The sequence below is a fragment of the Coenobita brevimanus genome, chromosome 37 (assembly GCF_032717465.1).
Source record: "Coenobita brevimanus isolate Jiangsu-jjx chromosome 37, ASM3271746v2, whole genome shotgun sequence".
Classification (NCBI taxonomy): domain Eukaryota; kingdom Metazoa; phylum Arthropoda; class Malacostraca; order Decapoda; family Coenobitidae; genus Coenobita; species Coenobita brevimanus.
Genome location: NC_136990.1, coordinates 8,355,711 through 8,380,801, shown reverse-complemented (window position 1 = coordinate 8,380,801; position 25,091 = coordinate 8,355,711). Strand labels below are relative to the sequence as shown.

The 25,091-nt window shown below is 41.6% G+C and overlaps 1 protein-coding gene across 1 annotated transcript in view; it reads right to left on the bottom strand.

Moving 5' to 3' along the window:
* The window catches only part of LOC145396372 (uncharacterized), a 164,400-nt gene that overhangs the window by 13,452 nt on the left and 125,857 nt on the right, over positions 1-25,091 (bottom strand). Inside the window, exons 5-6 of the mRNA XM_080269765.1 lie at positions 21,044-21,220; positions 2,933-3,118 (exon numbers count right to left, since the gene is read on the bottom strand). Coding sequence (XP_080125891.1) covers positions 2,933-3,118; positions 21,044-21,220 — 363 coding nt within the window. The remainder of the gene's footprint in view (positions 1-2,932; positions 3,119-21,043; positions 21,221-25,091) is intronic.

Genomic DNA, 25,091 nt, shown 5'->3' with positions numbered 1-25,091 from the left:
ACCATACAACTGATCCTTAAAGTTTGTCGATGCCGTTCACTAACACTCTGTATATATCCGCAAGTACTGTATATATATTTATTTGTGGTAGGTGGTGGCGACCATCATCCACTCACTTGATGTAGTGCTGCCTACTTCTTCCTTAGCCTTTATTATTCTTTTTCTGTGCCTGTCCTCCTCTCTTCCTATTTCTCCCATCTTTCCTGTCACTTCTTATTGCTTTTCTTTCCTTTACAGGTGGCTTTACATTGAGTGACAAGCCAAATGGTTTCCTGTAAGCCAAGAAACCATTTACAACGCTGGGTGGTAACCATATAATCAAACCATACGTGTTCCCTACGTGTCAACAAGTGGGTTGGTGGAGGGTTAGTGCCTCTCCCCGTAAAACAAATAACTCAGAGTCAAATGGCCACCCCTTACGGGACTATGGCGTCTGGCAATAGATAGATAGATATATATCTATTCATTAGAAGTGCAACAGCTCTGTACCTTTTACAACAATAAATATTTCACTTCAGATTCAACTTCCTCAAAATCATTGTCCGTTTGGATGAAGCACAGATACACATTCGTTTCATGTCTGTATAGTAAAATGACAATGCAAAACAGCATTTTAGAGAATATAAGGTACAATAGTTTTTTGTAAATGTGACACTTCAGGTAAGAAACTGAAACCAACCAATCACGCGGCAGGAGTGCGCAGGTGCCACATTCACGAACGTGGCTCATCAATTGGAAAAAAAAAAAAAAAAATCGAGTATAGCTCATTTGATGGAATCAGCCAAGAGTACGCTGGGGAATTTATTAAGGTGAGGAGAGCTTATTAAGCTTAGGAGAGTGTTGTCTAGGAAGAGATAACTAAGATTAACAGTGTATTAAGCTTTGATGTTAAGCTTTGAAAAGTTTATTAAGCTTAGAAGAATTCATTAAGCTTAAGAGTTTATAAAGCTTAGGAGAGTTTCGTAAGCTGAGAAGTTTATTAAGCTGAGGAGAACTTGTTAAGCTTTGGTGAGCTTATTAGAGTACGAGATATTATTAAACTGAGGAGTTTATTAAGCCCAGGAAAGTGTATTAAGCTTTGTTGAGCTTATTAGAGTACGAGAAATTATTAAACTGAGGAGTTTATTAAGCCCAGGAAAGTGTATTAAGCTTTGGAGTTTATTAAGCTTTGGAGTTCATTAAGTGTAAGAGTTCATTAAGCTTAGGAGTTTATTAAGCTCAGATTATTTAGTTTAGGAGAGTTTATTGAGCGTATGAGTGTTAAACTTGGGAGAGTATTAAGCTGAACAGTACTGAACTTAGGAGTCTGTGAAGCTTAGGTGAGTATTAATCTTACGAGAGCTGAGTTTATTAAGCTCGTGAGAGTTTAATACGCTAAGGAGTACTGAGCTTCGTAGTTTTTAAGCTTAGGAGAGTTTATTAACTTCAAGAGAGTATTGAGCTTAGGAGTTCATGAAGCTTAGGAGAGTTTATTAAGCATAGTAGAGTTTATTGAGCTTTGGAGTGTTTATTAAGCTTAGTAGTGTTTATTAACCTAAAGAGAGTATTGACGGTAATAATTAATTAAACTTAAGAGAGTTTAAGCTGAGTTAACTGAGCTTAAGGAAGTTTATTAAGCTTAGCAGAGTTTATTAATTTTGGAGTGTTTACCAAACTTAGGAGTGTTTATTAAGCTTAGTGGTGTTTATTAACCTGAGAGTATCGAGCGAAATTATTAAACTTCGGAGAGTTTAAGCTGAGGTAACTGAGCTTAAGGAAGTTTATTAAGCTTGGGAGAGTTTACTAAGACTAGGAGTGTTTATTAACCTAAAGAGAATTTATTAAGCTTAGGAAAGTTTAAGCTGGGTTTATTGAGCTTAGGGGAATTTATTAAGCTTGGGAGAGTATAAGCTGAGAGTTATTTAAACTTAAGAAAGTTTAAGCTTGGAAGAGTTTATTAAGCTTAGCAAAATTTAAGTTTAAAGTTTATTAGGCTTGGGAGAGTTTAAGCTGAGTTTATTGTGCTTGGAAGAGTTTATTAAGTTTAGCAAAGTTTAAGCTGAGTTTATTGTGCTTGGAAGAGTTTATTAAGTTTAGCAAAGTTTAAGCTTAGAGTTTATTAAGCCAAGGAGAGTTTAGGCTTAGAAGAGTTTATTAAGCTTAGGAAAGTTTATGTTTAGAGTTTATTCAGATCTGGAGAGTTTAGGCTTAGAAGAGTTTATTAAGCTTAGGAATGTTTATGTTTAGAGTTTATTAAGATCTGGAGAGTTTACGCTGAGTTGACTGAGCTTGGAAGAGTTTATTAAGTTTAGAGTTCATTAAGCCTAAGAGAGTTTAAGATCAGAAGAGTTTGTTAAGCATAACAAAGTTTAAATGTAGAATTTATTAAGCCAAGGAGGGTTTAAGTCTAGAGTTTATAAAGTACAGAAGAGTTTATAAAGTACAGAAGAGTTTATAAAGTACAGTAGAGTTTATTAAGCACAGTAGAGTTTATTAAGCACAGTAGAGTTTATTAAGCACAGTAGAGTTTATAAAGTACAGTAGAGTTTATAAAGTACAGTAGAGTTTATAAAGTACAGTGAAGTTTATTAAGTACAGTAGAGTTTATTAAGTACAGTAGAGTTTATTAAGCACAGTAGAGTTTATTAAGTACAGTGAAGTTTATTAAGCAGAGTGAAGTTTATTCACCTTAGGAGAGTTCATTAAGCATAAGTTAGTTTATTAAGCTTTGAGAAGTTTATTTGAGAAGTTTATTAAGCATAGAGTGTTTATTAAGCTTAGAAGTTTAAGCTTAGAAATCTATTAAGCATTGGAGAGTTTATTAAGCTTAAAGTTTATTAAGCACAGAGTTTTTATTAAGCTTAGAAGTATAAGCTTAGAAGTTTATTAAGCATAGGAGAGTTTATTATGCTTAGAAGTTTATTAAGCTTAGGAGAGTTTAGAAATTGCATACCTGGAGCAGGGAAGTATTGCGGTAGGATGGGCCTCGCTGACCAGTACACAGCAGGACGAACTGACTGGCCAGAGGTGTCTCGCGGCTCAGACGGATGTGCACGCGACCTCTTGTTGACCCTTCCCACGCCAGGTCAAGGAAGGTCACGGTGCACGAGTCATCTAGAGAGTCCACCACCTCGTTTATCTGCACAATACACTTACGTCAGAGAGAGAGAGAGAGAGAGAGATGCATGAACTACTGTGGGATGCCAGAGGTCTATCTATCTCCCTATCTATATACCTAGGCAGCTTCTCCCAAGGAGAGGGAGGTAGCCGAGACAGGACGACACACTCCCCATTTACTCATCCATTCAAACACATTCATTCGCATCTTAGCCCAAAGGGGAGAACGGACAGATTCTCACCGCACCACACTGCACAAGGGTCAACTACGCAATGCAATCAGTGACATCCGCAGCAGGGTCCGACAGCAGAGCTGGTTTACCCCTGCAACATCATAACAGACCCATCCCCTTACCCGCACCTGACCTGACTAGCTGATCAGACCAAATGCAGGAGAATATCCCCTCAGGGCTGCGTCATCACTTATTCATTCACAATTTCTCTCCATTTATTTCTGTCACGCACAGCCACTCTTCCTTGCTCAACAGACATTCCTCTCGCATCCAGTGCTCTCTTCACACTGTCCATCCATCCTATTCGTGGTCTTCCTCTCAGCCTTACACCTCCCACATCAGATCTAGTTATCTTTTTCACCAATCGCTCATTATCCATTCTCTCCATATGCCCAAACCATTGCAACACCCTCTGCTCAACTCTACCAGCCATCTCCTGAACAACTCCAGTTCTCCTTCGCACTTCATCATTTCGCACTCGATCCATACGCGTCACTCCACACATACTCCTCAGACACCTCATCTCCATTACATTCAAACTTTTCCTCTCTGCTACACCCATATTCCATGTTTCAGCCCCATATAACGCAGTCGGTACCACAACACCCTCATACAACCTTCTCTTTACATCCACTCTAAGCGAACGACATCTAAACACTTTTTTCATTCCTCCCAGCACCTTTCCTACTTCATTTATTCTAAACTTCACTTCTGCATCTATTCTTCCATCCACAGCAACATGTGACCCTAGATATTTAAAACACTCTACCTCCTCAAGCAACTCGCCATTCAAAGTTATATTCATCCCCCTACCATCTACCGACATCGTACACTTCATCACTTTACTCTTATTCTCATTTACTTTCAATTTCCTCCTTTCACACACCCTTCCAAACTCCTCTACCAACTGTCTCAATCTCTCCTCTGAATCAGCCACCAGTGCAGTATCATCTGCAAACAGCAGCTGCTTCAGATTCCACTCTCCACGATCAACATTCACCAGACTCAGACCTCCACCTAAAACTCTTGCATTCACCTCCCTTACAACACCATCCATGTAAATATTAAACAACCAAGGCGACATCACACATCCCTGTCGCAGCCCCTTTCTCACAGGAAACCAGTCACTCACAGCATTTCCCACTCTTACACATGCTCTACTATTTACATAAAAACTTTTTACCCCTTTTAGTAACCTACCATCAAGTCCATACAATCTTAAAACAGTCCACAAAGCCTCCCTATCAATTCTATCATACGCATTCTCTAAATCCATGAATGCCCAAAACACATCCTTGCCTTTCGCTAAATACTTTTCACACACTTGTCTCACAACAAACACCTGATCCACACATCCCCTCCCTCTCCTAAAGCCACACTGCTCTTCACCAATCACGCCCTCTGTACCCTCTCTAACTCTCATAATTAACACTCTACCATAAACCTTACCTACAACACTCAACAGACTTATACCCCTAAAGCTAGTACATTCATACTTATCACCCTTGCCTTTATACAACGGGACTACTGTACACACACTTGCCCAGTCAATTGGCACCATACCATTCACAAAGCACACATTCAACAATCTTACTAACCAGTCAACAATGGTCACTCCACCACCTTTCAGGCATTCCACAGCACACCCATCCATACCTGCAGCTTTCCCTGTTTTCATCTCCTTTACTGCCTTCTCCACTTCCTCCTTCGTGATCAAAGAATCATTCAACTCTCCCAACACATTTATACCCTTCCATCTGCCACAATCTCAGCCACCTTTCCTCCTCTACATTTAACAATCTTTCAATATACTCTGCCCATCTCTTCCTTACTGCATCCATCTCAATTAACATCCTTCCATCCTCTGCTTTTACTCGTTCTTCCTTCCCAGACTCTCCCTTTCGCACAATTTTCTCCTCCTTCCAAAACATTTTCTTATTCTGTTGAAAATTCTCTGTAAGCCGCCTACCCCACCTCTCATCTGCTGCCACTTTAGCATCACGCACAGCCCTTCTCGCCCTATTCCTCTTTTCCTTATACCTTTCATATGACATCTTATCCTTCCTCTGCAGCCACACTTCATATGCACATCTCTTCTCAGCCACAGTCATACTTACTTCCTCGCACCACCATTCACTTCCTTTTCTTACACCACCACCCACACGTCTCACACCACACACCTCTTCTGCATGCCCCACCACAGCACTCTTAAACAACTGCCATTCCTCCTCCACACTGCCATTTTCCTGATCTTTCAGTGCGTTCCACTCATCTTTCAATTTCTCCTGATACTCTATCTTTTTCTCTCTTTTATCCAACTCACTCACTTTCAAAACCTCCCTGCCACACCTAACCCTCCTAGCTCTCACCCATCTCTTACCTATTCTTAACTTTCCCTCCACCAGGTAGTGGTCAGACATACCTCCACCCTCCCCTCTCAGAACTCTCACATCCAACAATCTTCCTATTACATTCCTAGACACAACCACATAGTCCATCAAAGCTCTATCAACAACTCTTCCACCCTCCTGTCTCACCCATGTATACTTATAAATATCTTTCTTCTCAAACAGCGTATTTCCAATCACCATCTCTCGCTCAACACACATCGCTATCATTCGTTCCCCATTTTCACTTCTTCCAGGCACACCATGCATACCAACTACACCTTCAACTGCTACATTTCCCACTGTAGCATTCAGATCTCCCATCATTACCACATTCACATTCACTCCAAAACTCTGCAAACACTCATCAACATCATTCCAGAAAGACTTCCTCTCTTCTTCATCCCTTTCACTACCAGGCCCATATGCACTCACAAACACCCACAACTCACGTTCAAATTTCGCTTTCACCCACATCAGTCTCGATGACACCTCCTTCCATTCAATCACACACTCCTGTACTTTCGGACTCTCTAACAAGGCCACACCTTCTCTTGCCCTTCCTCTATCAACACCTGACAATCTTCCATTCACACTTCCAAACAAAGACTCACCCTTCCCTTTCATCTTCGTTTCACTCAAAGCTAACACATCCAACTTTCTTCTCACAAACATTCTTCCAATCTCCTCCCTTTTAGCCTCAATTGTACTACATCCACGCACATTCATAGACCCAATCTTCAGGATACGGGGATAACTCCATCCCCCATCCCTTTCTCTGGCCTGTCTCTTTTTAGGAACTAAAAAACAGAGGAGGGGGTCCCTAGTCCCCTCACCCCGCCCCTTTTAGTCGCCTTTTACGACACGCAGGGAATACGGTGGCAGTATTCTTCCTAACACAACCTGGCCCCAGAGTAGTAGTACCACCCCATAGTGCGGCCAGATTGTGTCCCCCCCTGCCACAGGGAGGTCTACAAGATGAAAATTTATTCATATTAATTTTTATTCGTTTACTTCTCTTTTTGGCTGCACTTCTTGATGCATACAATGTTCACATGAGAAATCTAGTATTACAGTACGACAGTGTAATCTGCACTGGTGGTGTGGTATGGGGCTGGCTGGGATACTGTTAAAATAACTGATGCTCTCTTGGTTCACTTAGGTGACTCATACACAAAGCCATTTACAGGCCAATCTCTGGGAAAGTCTGGCTATTTCTATGAAGTGGAACATTTCATTCACTCAGTGCACGGGACACCATTTTGTATACGGGCCATAGAGACAACTTCGAGACGTATATGCCACATGCTTGTTGTCTGAGTTCGTAAAGGAAGGTCCTCACTAAATGTTGGTGTTTATATCTCAAATATGAGGTTGTGGTGCTTAGGACCTTACTTTTCCCATGCGCTTTATATGGGGCTTCGCAAAAGTCACCAATAATAATAAGCAATTCGTTTCCGAAAATATTAGTGGGCGATAGAAGGACAGGACCGCTAATAGAAATGATCCTGCATCTACAACCGCCATGTATTCGAATATGCAGAAAACAGAAGATCGCAATGGGAATACAGACTAGCAGATACTAGTCTGCAAAAATCAAAGACACGGACCTCGTTATAAATGTCAAACCCAAATTATCACATATAAAAGAAAAAGTATGTACAAGCTATCTGCTACTAGCCAGTAAGGATTTACATAGCCCACATACATAAGGATATGAGGTACATAATTACATCACATATACAGAAATGACAATGATTAGATGGATGTGTAGTGCACCCTTGAATGCGAGGCCTGGGGGGACTAGGATTATTGCTGAAGGGTTGAGAGGAATGATGGAGCTAGAATGTATTGGAATGGAATGCGATGGTTTGGGTATGTTGAGAGGATGGAGGATGACAGTTGGGTACAGGAGGTGAGAAGTGTAACGTCGGGGGTAGGGTTGCGTGAGGCAGACCAAAAAGGACCTGAGACGAGGTCGTAGAGCGTGACCTCGGGCATAAGGGACTGAATAGGAGGTTGCCAGAGACTTAGCAACGTGGACAGCCGCCATTAGGTGACCAGAGCCGACACATGCAAACATGTTGGAGCCTTTATAAACGATACAAACAATATGACGATACGCTTGGCCAACCTCTGAATATGCTGATGGGTGGAATCCTCCCTTGAAAACACAACCAAAACAACACTGGAAAAAAAATGCAAAAGGTAGCCACAAGTAGGGCGCCTAGTTTGAGGGAATTAAACTATCAAAGCAGGATGACTACCCACATTGGAACAAAGAAGCAATATATGAAATATGATCATGAAAAAGTGTGTTACAGGGAGAGAGTTAATTGCCAAAAAAGGTACAAATAATACATGGAAACAGAATGACCAGAAGACACAGATGATAAAGACATGGAGGTTCTTTCTTCCAAATTGAGGAATTTACTACAGGAACCAGCTGCCAGATAATGCTGTGTGTGCCAGAACCATTAAATCAATTAATTGTAGTAAATAATATAAAGGTAATAAATTAAAGATATTAGATTAAACAAATATTAAATTAAATAAATGCATTCAATCAACATATTAAATCAAATACATTATAAGCATTCTAAGATGCGACATTATGAGGATGGCTGTCTTGAAAATATGCTGTTAGGTAAGAACAATTTTTTTTTTTTTTTTTATGCGAGGAAGAAGGAACCAAAGGCCATGAGCCCGCAGTAACAGTTCCCTCCAAGAGAAAAACAAAATACAATATAGAGCCAAATTCAAGATCCGATCATTTTGAGATGCCTGGACACACTGCGTTTGAAAGACTGGAGATCATAGGCAGCAGGAAACACAGACAGAGGGAGACAGTTCCAGAGCTGACCCGTTGCATAAATGAAAGACTGGGAGTAACGGTTAACTCTTGCATCAGAGTGTTGGACAGAAAAAGGATGAGAGTTTGCTGCCAGACTGGTGCTACGCGCCCGTCTTAGAGGTGGAGGAATGCAAGCAGACAGTTCAGAGGAGCAGTGACCACTAAATTAGCGATAGAAAAGAGATAAAGATGCAACAGTGCGGCGAAGAGAAAGAGGTTGAAGGGAGTCAGTAAGAGGAGAGTTAATGAGACGAAAAGCCTTTGACTCCACCCTATTGAGAAGAGCTGTATGTGGGGAGCCTCCCCACACATGAGAGTTGTACTCCACACAGGGGCGGATAAAACCCCTGTATAGAGTCAACAATTGTGCAGGGGTAAAGAAAGAGCGGAGTCGGCTTAGCACACCCAATCTCTTGGAAGCAGATTTTACAAAAGATGTAATATGATCTTTCCAAGATAAGTCCCGAGTAAATGAAACCCCAAGCATGTTCAAGGATGATGCAGGATTAAGCTGAATATTATTAAACATTAGTGGGTATACCTGTGGAAGATTTTGTCGGGTTGATAGGTGTAAGAACTGAGTCTTAGATGCATTAAAGACAACCATATTATTTTTACCCCAGTCAGAGATATGAGCCAAATCAGACATTAGGTGTGCCATAGCCTCATCCCTTGCTTGTTGAAGTAACTGTTGAGATGGGCGTTGCGGGAACCGAATGGAAAGGTGAAGGGTGGAGTCATCAGCGTATGAGTGGATAGGGTTAGATGCACAGCTCAGAAGATCATTGATGAATAAAAGGAAGAGAGTTGGTGATAGGACAGAGCCCTGAGGAACACCACTGTTGATAGATCTAGGAGAAGAACGATGGCCGTCTACAACAGCGGCTATAGAACGACCAGAAAGGAAGCTAGCGATGAAGGCACAGATAGAAGGATAGAAACCGTAGGAGGGCAGTTTGGAAATTAAAGATTTATGCCAGACTCGATCGAAAGCCTTTGAGATGTCAAGTGCAATGGCAAAGCTTTCGCCAAAGTCCCGAAAGGAGGATGACCAGGAGTCTGAAAGGTAGGTGAGAAGATCGCCAGTGGAGCGTCCCTGACGGAACCCATACTGACGATCAGAAAGAAGGTTGTGATAGGAAAGCTGCCTTAAAATTTTTCTATTAAGAATTGACTCGAAAACTTTTGAAATACAGGACGTTAAAGCAATTGGACGATAGTTGGAGGGTTGGGAGTGGTCACCCTTCTTTGGGACTGGCTGAATGAGAGCAAACTTCCAGCAAGAAGGAAAGGTACAAGTTGACAGACAAAGGCGAAAGAGTTTGCCTAGGCAGGGTGTAAGCACAGAAGCACAGTTCTTGAGAACAACAGGAGGGACCCCATCAGGCCCATATGCCTTGTTAGTACTGAGGCCAGTGATGGCTGAAAATACATCAACTGAAGAAATTTTAATGTCGCCATGAGGAAGTCAGAGGGGGGAAGTGATGGAGGAACAGCACCAGAATCGTCTAAGGTAGAATTGGAGGAGAAAGTCTGTGCGAAGAGATCTGCTTTATCAGTAGAAGAAATAGCTACAGAACCATCAGAGTAGAAAAGAGGAGGGAAGGATGATGAGGTAAAGTTGTTAGAAAGATTTTTGGCAAGATGCCAGAAGGAGCGGGAAGAATTCGAGTCGGAGAGTTGAGAGCATTTAGTATGGATGAAATTATTTTTAGTAGAGCGAAGAACAGACTTAGCACGATTCCGGGCAGAAATGTAAAGATGATGTGATTCAGGGGTGGGTTGGCTCCGGTACCTTTTGTAGGCCCTCTCCTTGTTGCGGACAGCATTAGAACAAGCGTGATTAAACCAAGGCTTTCTTGCATTAGTCAAAGGATATGAGAAAGGAATGTATGCTTCAATGCCCGAGAGAATAACCTCCGTAATGCGCAAGGCACACTCAGATGGCTCACGGCCATGGAAGCAATAATCATTCCAGGGAAAATCAAAGAAGTACTGCCTGAGGGCCTCCCAGTCCGCAGCTCCAAAATGCCACAGACGACGTTTCACTGGAGGGTCCACAGGCCGTACCGGAGTGATAGGACAGGTTAAGGTAATAAGGTTGTGATCGGAGGAGCCCAACGGAGAGAAAAGATTAACAGAGTAAGCAGAAGGATTAGTTGTGAGGAAGAGGTCAAGTATGTTGGAGCTCTCTCCAAGGCGGTCAGGGATACGGGTAGGGTGCTGTACAAGCTGCTCTAGGTCATTAAGGATAGAAAAGATGTAGGCTTGTTCACCAGGTGGATCCGTGAAAGGAGAGGAGAGCCAAAGGTGGTGGTGAACATTGAAATCTCCAAGAATGGAGATTTCAGAGAAAGGAGAAATGGATAGAATGTGTTCCATCGTAGAAGTAAGATAGTCGAAGAATTTTTGATAGTCAGTAGAATTAGGGGATAAGTAAACAGCACAGATATATTTAGCCAGAGAATGACAGGAAAGCCGAAGCCAGAGTGTGGAGAATTCAGAAGAATCAAGTTCAGGAACACGAGAGCAAGATAAGTCGTTGCGTATATATACACAACAGCCACCTTTGGCTTTGAAATGAGTATAGAGAAAGTAGGAGGATACAGAAAAGGGTTTGCTGTCAGTTGCCTCAGACAGCTGAGTCTCCGTTAGAAAAAGAAGGTGAGGTTTAGAGGAGGAGAGGTGGTGCTCAACAGAGCGAAAGTTAGAGGAAAGGCCGCGAATGTTGCAGAAATGAAGAAGAAGAGAGTCAGACCGTGGTTCCAGGCACCTTGAGTCGTCACAGGGAGATGGGCAGATGGTGGGGGCATTTATGGTCCCCCCCCCTGGGGACTCCGAGGGTTGATAAGACGACGCCATTTTGGTAAATTTTGAATAGGAAGTGTAGTGTGTACTGTGCATGTAGTTTGGTGAAGATAGTTAGAAAAATTTGTACTGGAGAGCATGCTGGCCTACTCTCTGTGTAACTGAGACACTGAAAAAGTTCAGCAAAGGGGGATGGTCAGGAACTAGTCCTGAGGGCTGATGAAATGGGAGCTCCAGCACTCCCTGTCATCAGCTTTCCATCCACCTCGGGAGTACTGCCCTGCTCGACTGGTGCTACACACACACACACACACACACACACACACACACACACACACGTTAACTATTTCCCTCTAATGACACCTATACCCATAGGTGTAGCACTGGAAGGGGCTGAGTCACTTCTCAGGTAACAACAATTGATGTTCCTCCACCCTAAGGATCAGTTACTCTTAAGGACGCATATGGCACAGCTCCTTGCCAATGACGGGCCTGTGCAAGCTGACTTATCATACATACATACAAACTCCGGTGACATATAGTTGTGAACTCCACATTATTATCATTATTATTAGTAGTAGTAGTAGTAGTAGTAGTAGTAGTAGTAGTAGTATTTGGGGGGGGGGATCGAGAAGGCTGGAATTCCAAGACAGCTCGTGACAGAGACTTGAAATTTTCAGGAGTGATGTACCATATCTTGGTTGAAGGCTTCTTTTGGCACAATTTTATTTTTTTTCCTAGCACTAGCACCTTCTGTTATTTTTTTTTCTGCTCTTCTGCACAGCAAAAAGTACTGAATCGATTTCTTTGCAAAGGATCCAGTGTGCAGTCATCAACTTATACTGTGCATCTGGATACTGTTAATGAGATCCAACAAATGCTTTCTGAGATACTGAGAATCAAAATGAGATCCAACAAATGCTAATGAGATCCAGCAAATGCTAAGCCATGCCAAAACGTGCTAAGCCGTGATCAAACTCGGTGGAAATGTAGTGGATCATGAGTGAACATGATTTGCATGAATGACCCCGACCATGATCTCAAGGTCGCAGGTCAAAATCAGTAACAAATTTTAAGTCAAACCATTAGTCCCTTAATATTAAGTCTACAATGATAATAGTATTTTCAGAATCCTAAGAGTGTCTACTTTTTAAGATTTCATTACAGCAGTCATGACAAATCAATATTTTTTGGCGCTTTCTGACGATTTTTGGACTACCATCAAAAAGTTGCTCAAAATGCTGAACAATTATAGATTCTCATATACTGTATATGGATCTTGACTGGAACAAAAATCATGATATATCTGCATATTCAATTAATGATGTATTATTAGTAATGCACCATTTACCACAACCACTCTTAATTCATTCATCATCCAATCCTGTGTTCCCCCATGAGGAGCGTAGGAGCCCGAGGCTAGTTGATCCTGACATTTAAGACGAGAGTGACCAGCCTCACTCATCCCTGAGTGGCATTACGTGAACAATAAACCCCAACCATCCCTACGACATAAACGTCCACCGGCTCAATCCGACTGGAGCGCTGCATTTACCCACTAAACCACCAGGCGCCAAAATTTGGTAATATGGTTACCACCCAGCGTAGTAAATGGTTTCCTAGTGTAATGAAACCATTTGGATTGTCACTCAGTGTACGGTCACCTACAGGTAGAAGGAAGAGGAAAGAATAAAGGAAAGAAAGACAGAAGAAGGAGTGTAAAGTCACCCATATGCAGAAGGATGAGGAAAGAATGAAGGAAAGAACGACAGAAGAAGATGGAAGGAAAGAAGGATGGAGGAGAGGAAAGGGCAGACACCCGAGAGCAGAACTACATCAAGTAAGCGGATGGTGAGCGCCCCTACACTCTTAATACTGTGTACATTTCAGACAGTATATCGTATTTGATGTACAAGTTTCTTTTTTCTTTTTTTCTTTTTTTTATCATTCTAATCTGGAATGTGGCATTATCATCTGGAATATGGAGTTCTTTGAATACTGCTTCAGCAATTTCAGAATTCAAGTTTTATTTTATTCTTGCTATATTTAAAAAATTTAATTCAACTTTAGAAGGATCTCTATTATTCATTTTATACTTTAACCTGGCCCAAAATTGCCATCTCTCCACTGTGGATGCTGGGTTGTGACTGTTAACACAAGAATATGGTGTTAGTCACGAAGAAGTGTTTTGCGAAGAATGTACAGCCACAGTATTGTCTTGTTTTGCCAATAAGTTAGGGAATATAAGCTGCAAGCAGACAAAATTTTGGGCCATGTTAGAGTCACAACAGGTTAGCGAAAGTGTTGATGAAAACTATATTTAACCTCTTCAGGTCGTAAACTGAAAATAAAATCGCCTGGTGGATTTTAAGGTTTATGAAGTATTACAACCTTCATTATAAAACAAAAAGACCAGCCACTGACTAGACAAAATCATTTGAAATACGTATGGACAAAATTAGGAACACAGCTACATACAATTAATGACATGCAGTGGTAGCTGTCCCTCTGTTATGTTACATAAAAAGCACAAACTCACAATATTCATGCAATATCCGTAACTATGGACATCTTAACCTGATGCATCCTGGCAGATTTTTCACCAATGACCCCCTCAATCTTGGCAGATTTTCGATTTCTTTTTTTTTGGGGGGGGGAAAAAAACTCCACTTTTTATGAGAAACATCAAAAATTAGGGGAGAAAGTGCTCATTGGAGCTTAGGATTGCCTTGTACAGGTGACTTTCCCCTCACCTGGTACCGTCTTCTCTTGAGCCTGGCTCCAGAGAAGATGTTTTCTATGGGAGGGGTAACTATTCCAAACCACTCAGAATAGGTAGATATTTATTTATTTGGCACAAATTTATATGTAGTACAAAAGTATATTGATTTTCATACAATAATATAGGTGATATAGGCGTTGTTTCACTCACCAAACACATCAACATACCACACCTTCCTTGGCAACATTACCTCCTCATCATTTCTTCCTCTGGTGCCACGTAAACTTTGTCCTCCACACTGTCATTGATTGGGGAATCACTCTCGTCTTGAATTTCATACTGTGGCGCGACATGTCTTTACTGGCCTGTCACTGGTAACAGATGAGTCGCTGAGACAATGGCATGCAGGGGGGGAGGGAGGTCATGCGGGGTAAGGCATTGACCCTGCCTGGCCTCGAGTAGAGGAAAGTGTCCCACGTACATGTAGCAAAAATCACGCGTGAAATTTGAAAAATGTACAAGTGACAGACCTCACAATTGCAAAACGTATGGATACGTCAACGGGTGTCACCGTGACTAAACGTGATGACATATCGATACGTCAATGGGATGCCTCAGATTAACCCGCCCCATCCCGTCGAAGTATGGGTATGTTGCAACAATTTGCATTTGCCAGTCCCGGCGACGTACCAGTACGTCGTGCAATTGCAAGGTCCCTAATTTGCACAATTTTCAATTTTCGCGCATGATTTTTTGTATGTATACACGGGACACCTTCCTCTATTCCTCTACATGATGCCAAGCAGGGACAATGCCTTACACCGCATAACCTCCCCCCTCCCCCCCTCATGCCATTGTCTCAGCAATGGACCTGTTACCAGTGACCTGGCTAGTAAAGATATTCAGGGCCAGAGTGATTCCCCAATCGATGACAATGTGGAGGACAATGTTTACATAGCATTAGAAGAAGAAACAGCCAGAAATAATGACCAGGTAATGTGGCAAAAAAAGGTCAGGTATGGTGATTAGTTAGTGTGTGAAACAATGCTTATAATGCCTTTATTACTGCTGGAAAACCAATATACTCTCATACTACATATACATTCGTACCAAGTAAATAAATAAATACCGTTTATGAGTGGATAAAACAGTTACCCTCCCATAGAACTCGTTTTCTTTGGTGCCAGCATGTTAGAAAACCCAGTCAGGTAAGTAGGAACTCCTACCTGGATTGGGTATTTTAAACCTCAGGTGAGCGATTTCTCTATGAATTTTCGATGTTTCTCACCAAAAGCGAAGGTTTTAGCCAAAAAAAAAAAAAATCGAAAATACCTCGGGACTGGGGGATGTCAGAGGTGCGGAAAACCTCGGGACGTGACGGGTTAACCTGACATAGTATGGATTTGCAGTGTTCCTCTAACTTTTCACATTGTTGATCGAAGTAGAGATGGTTAGGCTTGTGAGGTACACTCATCATTCTGGGGGCTACAGTTATGCGTTGGTTAAATTCACCTTCTCGGGATAGTTCTCTGTTGCATGCAAACAAGTCCTGGAGATGCCTTTGTTGTTTTATATTTATGTAGTGCACTAGCCCAAATAGGTACAAGCAGTTTTGAGACGCCTGGTAGTTTAGCCAATTCTGGGGCTCCAGTCATGTGTGGTATATAAGCTTCTATTTTTGAGGAGTGTTTGGGGTTTATTGTTCAAGTAATGTTGCTATGTAGAAGCAATTGGCCACTCACATGAAATGTCACAAAGAAAAAAGCCTAGCCCCGGAACCCTAAGCTTCTGACAGGCCAATGCTGAATTGGACAATGGATAGATGAAATAAATGACTCCGATGCCCATTTCAAAAGGCATACTCTCAATGTTTCTCTCACTTTCGTACTTTCTTTTTCATTGTTTCTGAATCCTACTTCATTTCATGTTCAGCTGGGAAGAAAGGTTGCAATGATGATGACTTATGTTAAATATAACTAACGACATAAGCACGTCTCCAGCACTGATTTGAACAGTAAGTTATACACCAATGTGTACTTTAAAATACTGATCCTTGTCTAACTTCCCCACATTACACACGTATGCTCGACCCCTTCCCTACCTCCTGTGGTCCATCCACTCACCCATCCAGTTCACTTTGTACGGAGGAACCCACCTGCCCATACAGTGCAGTGTGTACAGATGAAGTCATCCATCCATCCATTCACACAATGCAATATATAGACAAATCCACCCCACCCACCATCCCACCCATCCATCCACCCACATGGTGCAATATATAGATGAATTCACCCACCCACTCTCCTACCAACTAACCCACTCCCTTAAGGTTAACTAGCAGGATAACTCAGTAAGTTTACACACACCGAGGGGCAAGTAAAGAGCCTTTCATAGTACAAGTATATACAATTTAAATTATGTTGGGATGGCAGTGCACCAAAGACCATCAGAACAAGGTTAAGGCAGTAAAAGGATATGTAACGTGCATTTTTATTTTTTTTTGCACACTTTTGTGCAATGCATAGTTAGTTAATAGGTATACGAATGCCACGCCACTTTTTCAGGTGCATTTATACTGCACCATAACGGCACGTATTGGAGTAAAATAGACACGCAGGAATGAGGTAAAATGTCCTTCTACTGTCTTGACCTTCTTCCGGTGGTTTTGGTGCAGTGGCATCGGTACATCTTCATACATTTTATAAAATGTATGGTGAGTGTAGCCTATACACTGTATATACACTGTATATGGCTAGTGAGGGAGTGATCGCCCTCTACCTACACAGATCAAAAGCCCTCGGGAGCAGGGGGGTGGTTGCTTTCTCAGGCAGAGGAACTCCTTGAGAGTGAAATGGCTGGGAAGCATGCCGGCACGTGACTGGCTACAGCATAGCTGGGTCTTTCGGGTGTGGGCAATCAGGCAAGTTAGCTGCCTACTGCGACTGCAACACAATGGCGAGGTGTTCAGGAAGTTAGCCAAAGAAACCTTGATGGACTCTGAAAGAACAATAATGGCCCCCAGTCCCGTGCAGCCCTTAAATGGGCAGGGGGTGCTAAGAATCTCACGGTTGCCTCAATTACAATCTAATTCCTTTGTTAATGCAAAAAATACAATTAAAATTGGTAACTGGAATGTTAGAACACTAAATCATGATGGTAAAATCGATGAGTTAGTGAAGGTTTTTCAAAATTACGGACTTGATATTTGTGCTCTGACAGAAACTAGATTAACTGGAGTCGATAAGTTGGATTTGGAGGATGGTATACGTTTATTGATATCTGGCCGACAGGATGGAATGCATTATCAGGGAGTAGGATTGTTGCTGGGTTGTAAGGCAAATAAGGCTTTATGTGAGTGGGATCCTATAGATGAGCGATTGTTATACGCATGGTTTAAATCAAATCATGGCAACATCAGTCTGTTTGTGTGTTATGCACCTACTAATGATGCACTCGATGAAAGGAAAGACACATTTTATGAAAAGTTGCAAGAAGGAGTAGGAAGGGTACCTAGACATGATGTTTTGATCTGCGTTGGAGACTTTAATGCAGTAATGGGCTGTTCAAATGAGGGATTTGAGGCATGTATGGGTAAGATGGGAGTTGGTAGTAGGATGAGTGAAAACGGAGTGAGGTTTGGAAGCTTCTGTCTAGCAAATGACTTAGTCATTGGGGGCACACTCTTTCAGCATTGCAATATACACAAGACAACTTGGGTGTCGCCGTGTGGAAAATATAAAAATCAGATTGATCACATCGCTATCAGTAGGAGGCATAGAAGTTCTCTGCTAGATGTTCATGTTAAACGGGGAGCGGATATTGGTAGTGACCATCAACTCAGCACTGCAAAAATAAGGTTTAAACTTAAAAATCAGAAGAAGGAGAAATCTGGTGTTGGTAGATACGATATTGTTAAGCTTAGAAGGGAAGGAGAAGAAAAGGAGGAATTCAGATTAGAATGCAGAAATAGGTTTTTGGTGTTGGAAACGTTGGAAGAGGGGGAGAGAAGTGTAGATGAGATGTGGGAGGATGTGAACAAAGTTTTGCATGAGACTGCTGAATGTACGATTGGAAGGAGACATAGATTCAGGAGAAAGAAATGGATATAAGAAGAAACGTGGGATATGATAAAAAAGAGAGGTGAGGCTAAATTGAGGAGTGAGATGCAATGCGTTGATGAACGAGAGATTGAATTAGCAAGAGCTGCGTACTGGAGTTTGAATTCAGAAGTAAGAAGGTTAGCTAGGAGAGATAAAAGAAGATGTGTGGATGAAAAGGTTGCAGAGACTGAAATCTTAATAAACAAAAATGATGGACAGAGTCAAAGAATAGCATATGAATCGATTAGAGAACTGAGTGGTAATGCAGGTAAACGCAAGGAAATACCAGTTAGAGACAGGGAAGGAAATTTATTGACCAAAGATGGAGATATTAAAAATAGATGGAAAGAGCATTTTGAGACAGTTCTTAATAGACCACTACCACCAGAAGAGGATATACCGTCTGCTCAGGAAGATTTACATATAGAAACAAGAGAGTTGAGGCTTGCAGAAGTGGAGAAAGCAGTATGTATGTTAAAGAATAATAAGGCACCAGGGGAGGATGGTTTATTTCCGGAAATGTTTAAAGTGGAGGGGGATAGATTAATAATGATCTTGACCAAGCTATTCAATAAGATATGGGTGACGGGTTTACTACCATCAGTTTGGAAGAATGGTGTAATTGTTAAAGTTCCGAAGAAGGGAGACCTGAGTGAATGTGGTAATTGGAGGGGAATCTCTTTGTCACCGATAGCTTTGAAAGTTTTCAGTAGAGTGTTGTTAAATAGGTTGGAGCCGGTGGTTGAGGGTATTCTGAGGGATGAACAGGCTGGTTTTAGAAAGGGACGTGGTTGCAATGATCAGATCTTTATAGTTAGGCATTTGATGCAGCAAGTTAATGAAATGAGAGTACCGTTAAGTCTTTGTTTTGTTGATTTTGAAAAGGCTTTTGATAGTGTTTCGAGAGAGACTATGGGGAAGATCATGAGACATTATGGAATACCAGAGGAGTTTGTGAGGGTCATTATGAACATGCATGAGGACACATTTTGTAAAGTGATGGTTGATGGTTGTCTGAGTGATTCGTTTGAAGTCAAGTCCGGAGTAATTCAAGGTGGTGTTCTATCGCCTTTACTGTTTATATTGGTCATTGATTACATTATGAAACGCGTTGGAACAGAAACCGGTGCAGGTATACTTTGGGGAGAGAACAGGAAACCTTTGGATTTAGATTATGCAGATGATATAGTTTTGATTTGTGATGGGCCAGAAGAGATGCAGAGAGTGTTGGACTGTTTGGTGAGTGAAGGTCGCAAGGTGGGTCTGGTTATTAATTGTGGAAAAACTGAAATAATCAATATGAATATGGAAAATGCGCAGGAATGTGTAATTGGAGGTATGGTTGTAAAGCAAGTTGATAGGTTTAAATATTTAGGTACTTATTTAGCCAAGGATGTTCTTTGAACTTTGAATTCGAGGAAAGGTTAAAGAAGGCTAATCAGGCAATGGGAATGCTTAAAAATATTTGGAATAATAACAATTTTTCTGTGCATACAAAAATCAAACTTTATAAGGTAATGGTTAGGAGTATCTTAATTTATGGACACGAGTCTTGGTACAGCACAGTGACTATGGAAAATAAATTCTTGGTGTATGAAAACAAAGCACTTAGAAGAATATTAGGAGTTAAGTGGTGGGAAAGGATACCAAATAGTAGAATTAGAGAAATAACGGGAGTGCAGCCGGTCGATGAATATGTTAGGTTCTCACAATGGAAGTGGCTAGGACATGTGTATAGGAGACAGGGAATAGTACGAGGTACACCAGGGTGGGTGGCACTTGGTAGGAGAGGTAGAGGAAGGCCAAAAGAGACGTGGGTGAGGACAATGAGACGGGAAGCTGGAGATGAGTGTTGGGGAGATCTAGAGGGGTTAGCACAAGATAGGATGTGGTGGTGTGAGTTCATCGAGGCCCTATGCATCCCCGAGGGTGCCACAGGAAATGATTGATTGATTGATTGTATTTCTATACTGTACTTGTTGTGTTGATTTTTTAAAAGCATCTATGTAAGAAGGTTCTGAAGATTTTTGTTAGTTACTGAACGTGGGAAGAGCTTCGAAATAGTGAGTTGATGAAACCTCTGACTAATCCAATCCCGTTCGAAATATCTCTCATAGGCTTTAAAAAATCTGAAGGAAATAGTAGTCAAAAAGCACAACATCTGTACCTCTGATCAGTATATAACAGAGCTTTTGACCTTACTCTGTGAGTCCAACCTTTGACTGAATGTTCTCAAACTTGAAATATTTCATTCTTGCATGAACATTAATCCATCCAATATGTTTGGTTGAAACAGGAACAGTAGTATTTAATTTTACCTTGCACTGTGACCCTGAGCCTTGACTTCTCAAAACAGAACATTTAATTTTTTGGCTGACTCTAAGCAGTTCTACCAAATTTAATCCAAACTGAATATTTTTTTAGTTGAAGGTTGGAAAGTTTGACTTTGTTCTGTGATCTGCAAATTCCATGAACGGTTCTAAAAATTGAAAGACTTCACCCTTATGGGCGCATTGCAGCCATCTCTACATGGTGTCTACTGACAAACCGATGTTTCCAAACATTATATGAAATGGCCTTGAATATGGCTTTCTTTTTGGTCATTTTCTTTAAGAGAATAGTATTGCAGGTTTTCAGTCTTAGGATCTTTCTTTTAAGCATACAAAATGAGTACAAGTATGATCGGACTAGAATATACCCATATTTTCCGAAGTCTTTGCGTAATTGAACATGGTTCTGGTTGTATATTCACAATAAATACAGTATAAATTCATATAAGTCTTCTGTCTGGGCAATTTACAACAATGAAACCACAACACACAAGATGGATATAACAAACCTACCGGCAATTTTATGGCATCAGCTGGCGAAGGCTGGTCCTCGAGGCAGTGGAGATAAACTCTGTCGTTTTCTAGAGTTATCCTGGAGGAGCAGAGGCCAGCTCCATTTTGGACAGCTACCACCTTGCCCGCCCCAACCATTCCCAAGACAGCCCGGCTCATCTTCCAGAACTCCTTCACCTGTGGATGGTGATAATACCATGTTTTATATTTTCTTTTTTTATGTTATCTTCGACCAACATTTACAGTTAACGAAGCATTCTTGTTCAGTGGTAAATTTTGTAGTCCGAGGCTCTGACAAGCAGCACAAGTAACATTTCATGATATCACCGTTTCTTGTGCTGATAAGCTAATATAAAAATCATGTGCCTCCAGCAGAAGTGAGAAAAGGATCTTTATACCGTTTCAGGTCCTGGGTACTTCACTATGATTGCCAGGGTAAAGAGTCGATGGTCAGCAGAATCTATGGCTCCGGGTGTGTACAATTACCTGTGGAGAGTGTCACTTCAGCTACCTTGTAATAGTATTCGCAGCTGTATCCCCGGTTCATCTGAAACTTCAAACCTGTCAAATGTAAGCTGAAGTTGCACTTTGGAGGACAAGAAAGGAGGTGAGGGACGTTTGTATGAATGAGTAACTAAGCTGCCCAGCTATAATGGTGTCACCACATGAAGTCATCCCTCTCCAGTGCCTTCTCTTGTGAACAATAAAAGCCTATCTATCTGCCTGTCTATCTATCTATCTATCTATCTATTTATTGCCTGATGCCTCAGTCCCGTAAGGGGTGGCCATAAACAAACAACCTCCATGTCGCCCTGTCCCCCATCATTTCACTGCCCTCCCCCCAGCTCACCCCCCCCCTCCCACATACAACTCCACTCCATCCCTCCACTTCATCCCTCTCCCCCTTTCCACTTCACTCGCATCCACTCTCTTCATTAGTCTCCTCTCCATCCTCTCTACTTGTCCAAACCAACTCAGCGTATTTCTCCTAATGTTTTCTATCACATCCACATCCACACCACAACTCTCCTTCACTTCCTCATTTGTCAGTCTGTCTCTCCATGTAACCCCAGATGCTCCTCTCAAATAACTCATTTCCGCTGCTCTCTTGACTTATGTCCATCCAACAAGGTCCAAGCTTCACTTCCACATGCTAGCGTTGGTATTACAATATTGTGAAGTCGCAACTTTTTTACTTCAATGCTCCTTTTCCTATTTAATATCGCCCGCTTTTAGCAAGGCGAAGCGTTAATGTTTTTGCCCGCATCTGTGTGTCTGTCGGTGTTTGCATCTGTTACCAGTGTCTGTGTATCTGTTACCATTATATCTCATGAACGGCTTGAGCTATCAACATGAAACGTTCAGGGTAACAAGATATGGCAAAAATCTTGGATAAGTTCGAAAACGGCCCCTCTGGGTCAAGGCCAAGTTCACCAAAACACCTAACAAAGTTCAATTACTTTTTTATTGCCTGCCTTTAGCAACATTATCTCTCATGAACGGCTTCAGCTATCAACATGAAACCTACAGGGTATCAGGGTGTGGCCAAAATCTTTCGGAAATGGGCACTTGGGGTCAAGGTCAAGGTCACCAAAATGGCTACCAAATGCCAACTAGTTTTTATTGCCCACCTTTAACACCATCATATCTCATGAAAAGCTTGAGCTATCAACATGAAACCTTCAGGGTATCAAGATATGGCCAAAATCTTGTACGAGTCCGAAAATGGCAACTCGGGGTCAAGGTTAAGGTCACTAAAAGGTTGCCAGAAGTCAACTAGTTGTTATCGCTCGCCTTTAGCACCAATACATCTCATGAATGGCAAGAGCTATCAACACAAAACCTTCAGAATACCAAGATGTGGCCAAAATCGCGGACGTTAGTGTGTGTGTGTGTGTGTGTGTGTGTGTGTGTGTGTGTGTATGTGTGTGTGTGTATGTGTGTGTGTTACCATTATATCTCATGCTTGAGCTATCAACATGAAACCTTCAGAGTATAAAGACATGGCCAAAATCTAGGACCAGTTCGAAAATGGGCACAATGGGTCAAGATCAAGGTCACCAAAATGGCTGCCAAAAGTCAACTAGTTTTATTATGAATTGGCTTTTTGTGAAACGCGGTGACTGAATTCTGTAGAGTTTTGAGAATTTTCTTCACATTTGGATTGTGGGTGGCTTGTAACTTTGCCAACAGCATATTCTGGCAGGCAATTAGCATTCGGCTCCCGAATGCTTTTGTATCTTCATTACCACTGCTTTCAGGACATCAGCCATCTTTCTTCCTTGCTGTACCCTTTCATGCACTTCATCCTCCAGCTTTCATCCTTGCTCATCACTCTACCCAAGTACTTATATGCACTCATATTTTCTATTTCATCATCACCGAATGTCACTGTACATTCAGTGGCTTCATTTCTCTCGAAGACCATAACTTTACTCACCCCTGCATTCACCTTTAGTTACAGTTTTTTACATACTCTCCCAAACTCAATCACCAAGCCTTGCCGTTCACCTTCGTCTTCACTTAACACTATAGTATCATCTGCAAACAACACAGGTAGTTTCCAAACGCTGTCCTCTCTCATTAGGGCCATTCCAACATCCACTGCTCTGGCTTGTATCTTTTCTATAACTCCATCCATTTACAGATTGAACATCCACGGAGACGTGACATATCTCTGTTTCAATTCAACCTTCAGGTAGAAAAATTCATTCAGTTCACTGTCCACGCTCACTGCAGCCTTAGCACCCTCATGCATATTCTTCACAGCATTCAACTTCCCATTTACTCCATATGTTCCTAGTATTTTCACATTCCTAGCTATCCACTCTGTCATATGCTTCCTTGAAATCCATGAAGGCTGCATACTTTTTTCCATTTTTTAGACACTTTTCCACTAAAGATCTAACGATAATAATCTCATCTTTGCAACCTCTTCCCTTCCTAAAACCTCCCTGTTCTTCTCCAGCTAATTCCTGTGTTGTTCCCTGTTCTTCTCCAATTCCTGTGTTATTCCCTGTTCTTCTCCAACTAATTCCTGTGTTACTCCATGTTCTTCTCCAACTAATTCCTGCATTATTTCCCTAACAGTCAATAAGTATCCTACAATATACTTTGCCTATTACATTAAGAAAACAAATGCCCCTGTGTACACACATCTTTTTCCCCTATTCCTTTGTACAGGGGAATAATTATACCTGACTTCCAATCCTCCGGGACTCTACCTTCCTCCCAGGCCAATCTGCACATCTTCCATATCCATTCTACTACTCTCTCTCCCATGCTTTTACATTTCACTACACATTCCATCAGTTCCTGAGACTTTCCCCATTTTTACTTTCTTCACTGCTTCCACTACTTTCATCCTACTGATCTCTTCCTCCTATCTCACCAACCTCCTTCTCCTAGCCATTCCCCAGCATTCTTTCGTTCTCTATGTTTGACATAGGTAGAGCATTCTTTCCCTCTGTTTAATTTTTCTCCCTTCTCCACAATCAATATACCCTTTTTTATCTTTCACTCCCCTACTTACTTCTTTATCGCCCTGTCTAACCCTCTTTACCTCCTTCAAGAACATTTTCTTACATCCCCTCCACTTAAAATTTCTTCCAAATTCCTCTGCACATAAATTATGACACTCCCTTCTGCCTCTTAACTTCCCCCATCCCTCTGCTTCCCATCCACTCATTATATGCTTTCTCTTGTGCCACAGCTTGCCTCACCTCTTCATACCACCGCACTGTTTCATGCACCCCCTTTTGTCTTCTGTTCACCCCACACACCACCTCAAAGGCTGCACAGATTTCTTATGCGAATATGTTGTATACACCTTCCACCTCCCCCATCTGCTCCAGATCATATTTATCCAATCGCTCCTCCACTTTTCTCTTATATTCTGCCTTTCTTCCATCCTCTTGCAACTTTTCAAACCTCTTTGTATCGACTACTTCCTTCTGTCCTTCCCTCCTTCTATTCCTCCACTGCACTTGAACCCTGACTTCCATCACCATCAAGTGGTGGTCAGAAACCCCACTCCCCCAACCTCTGT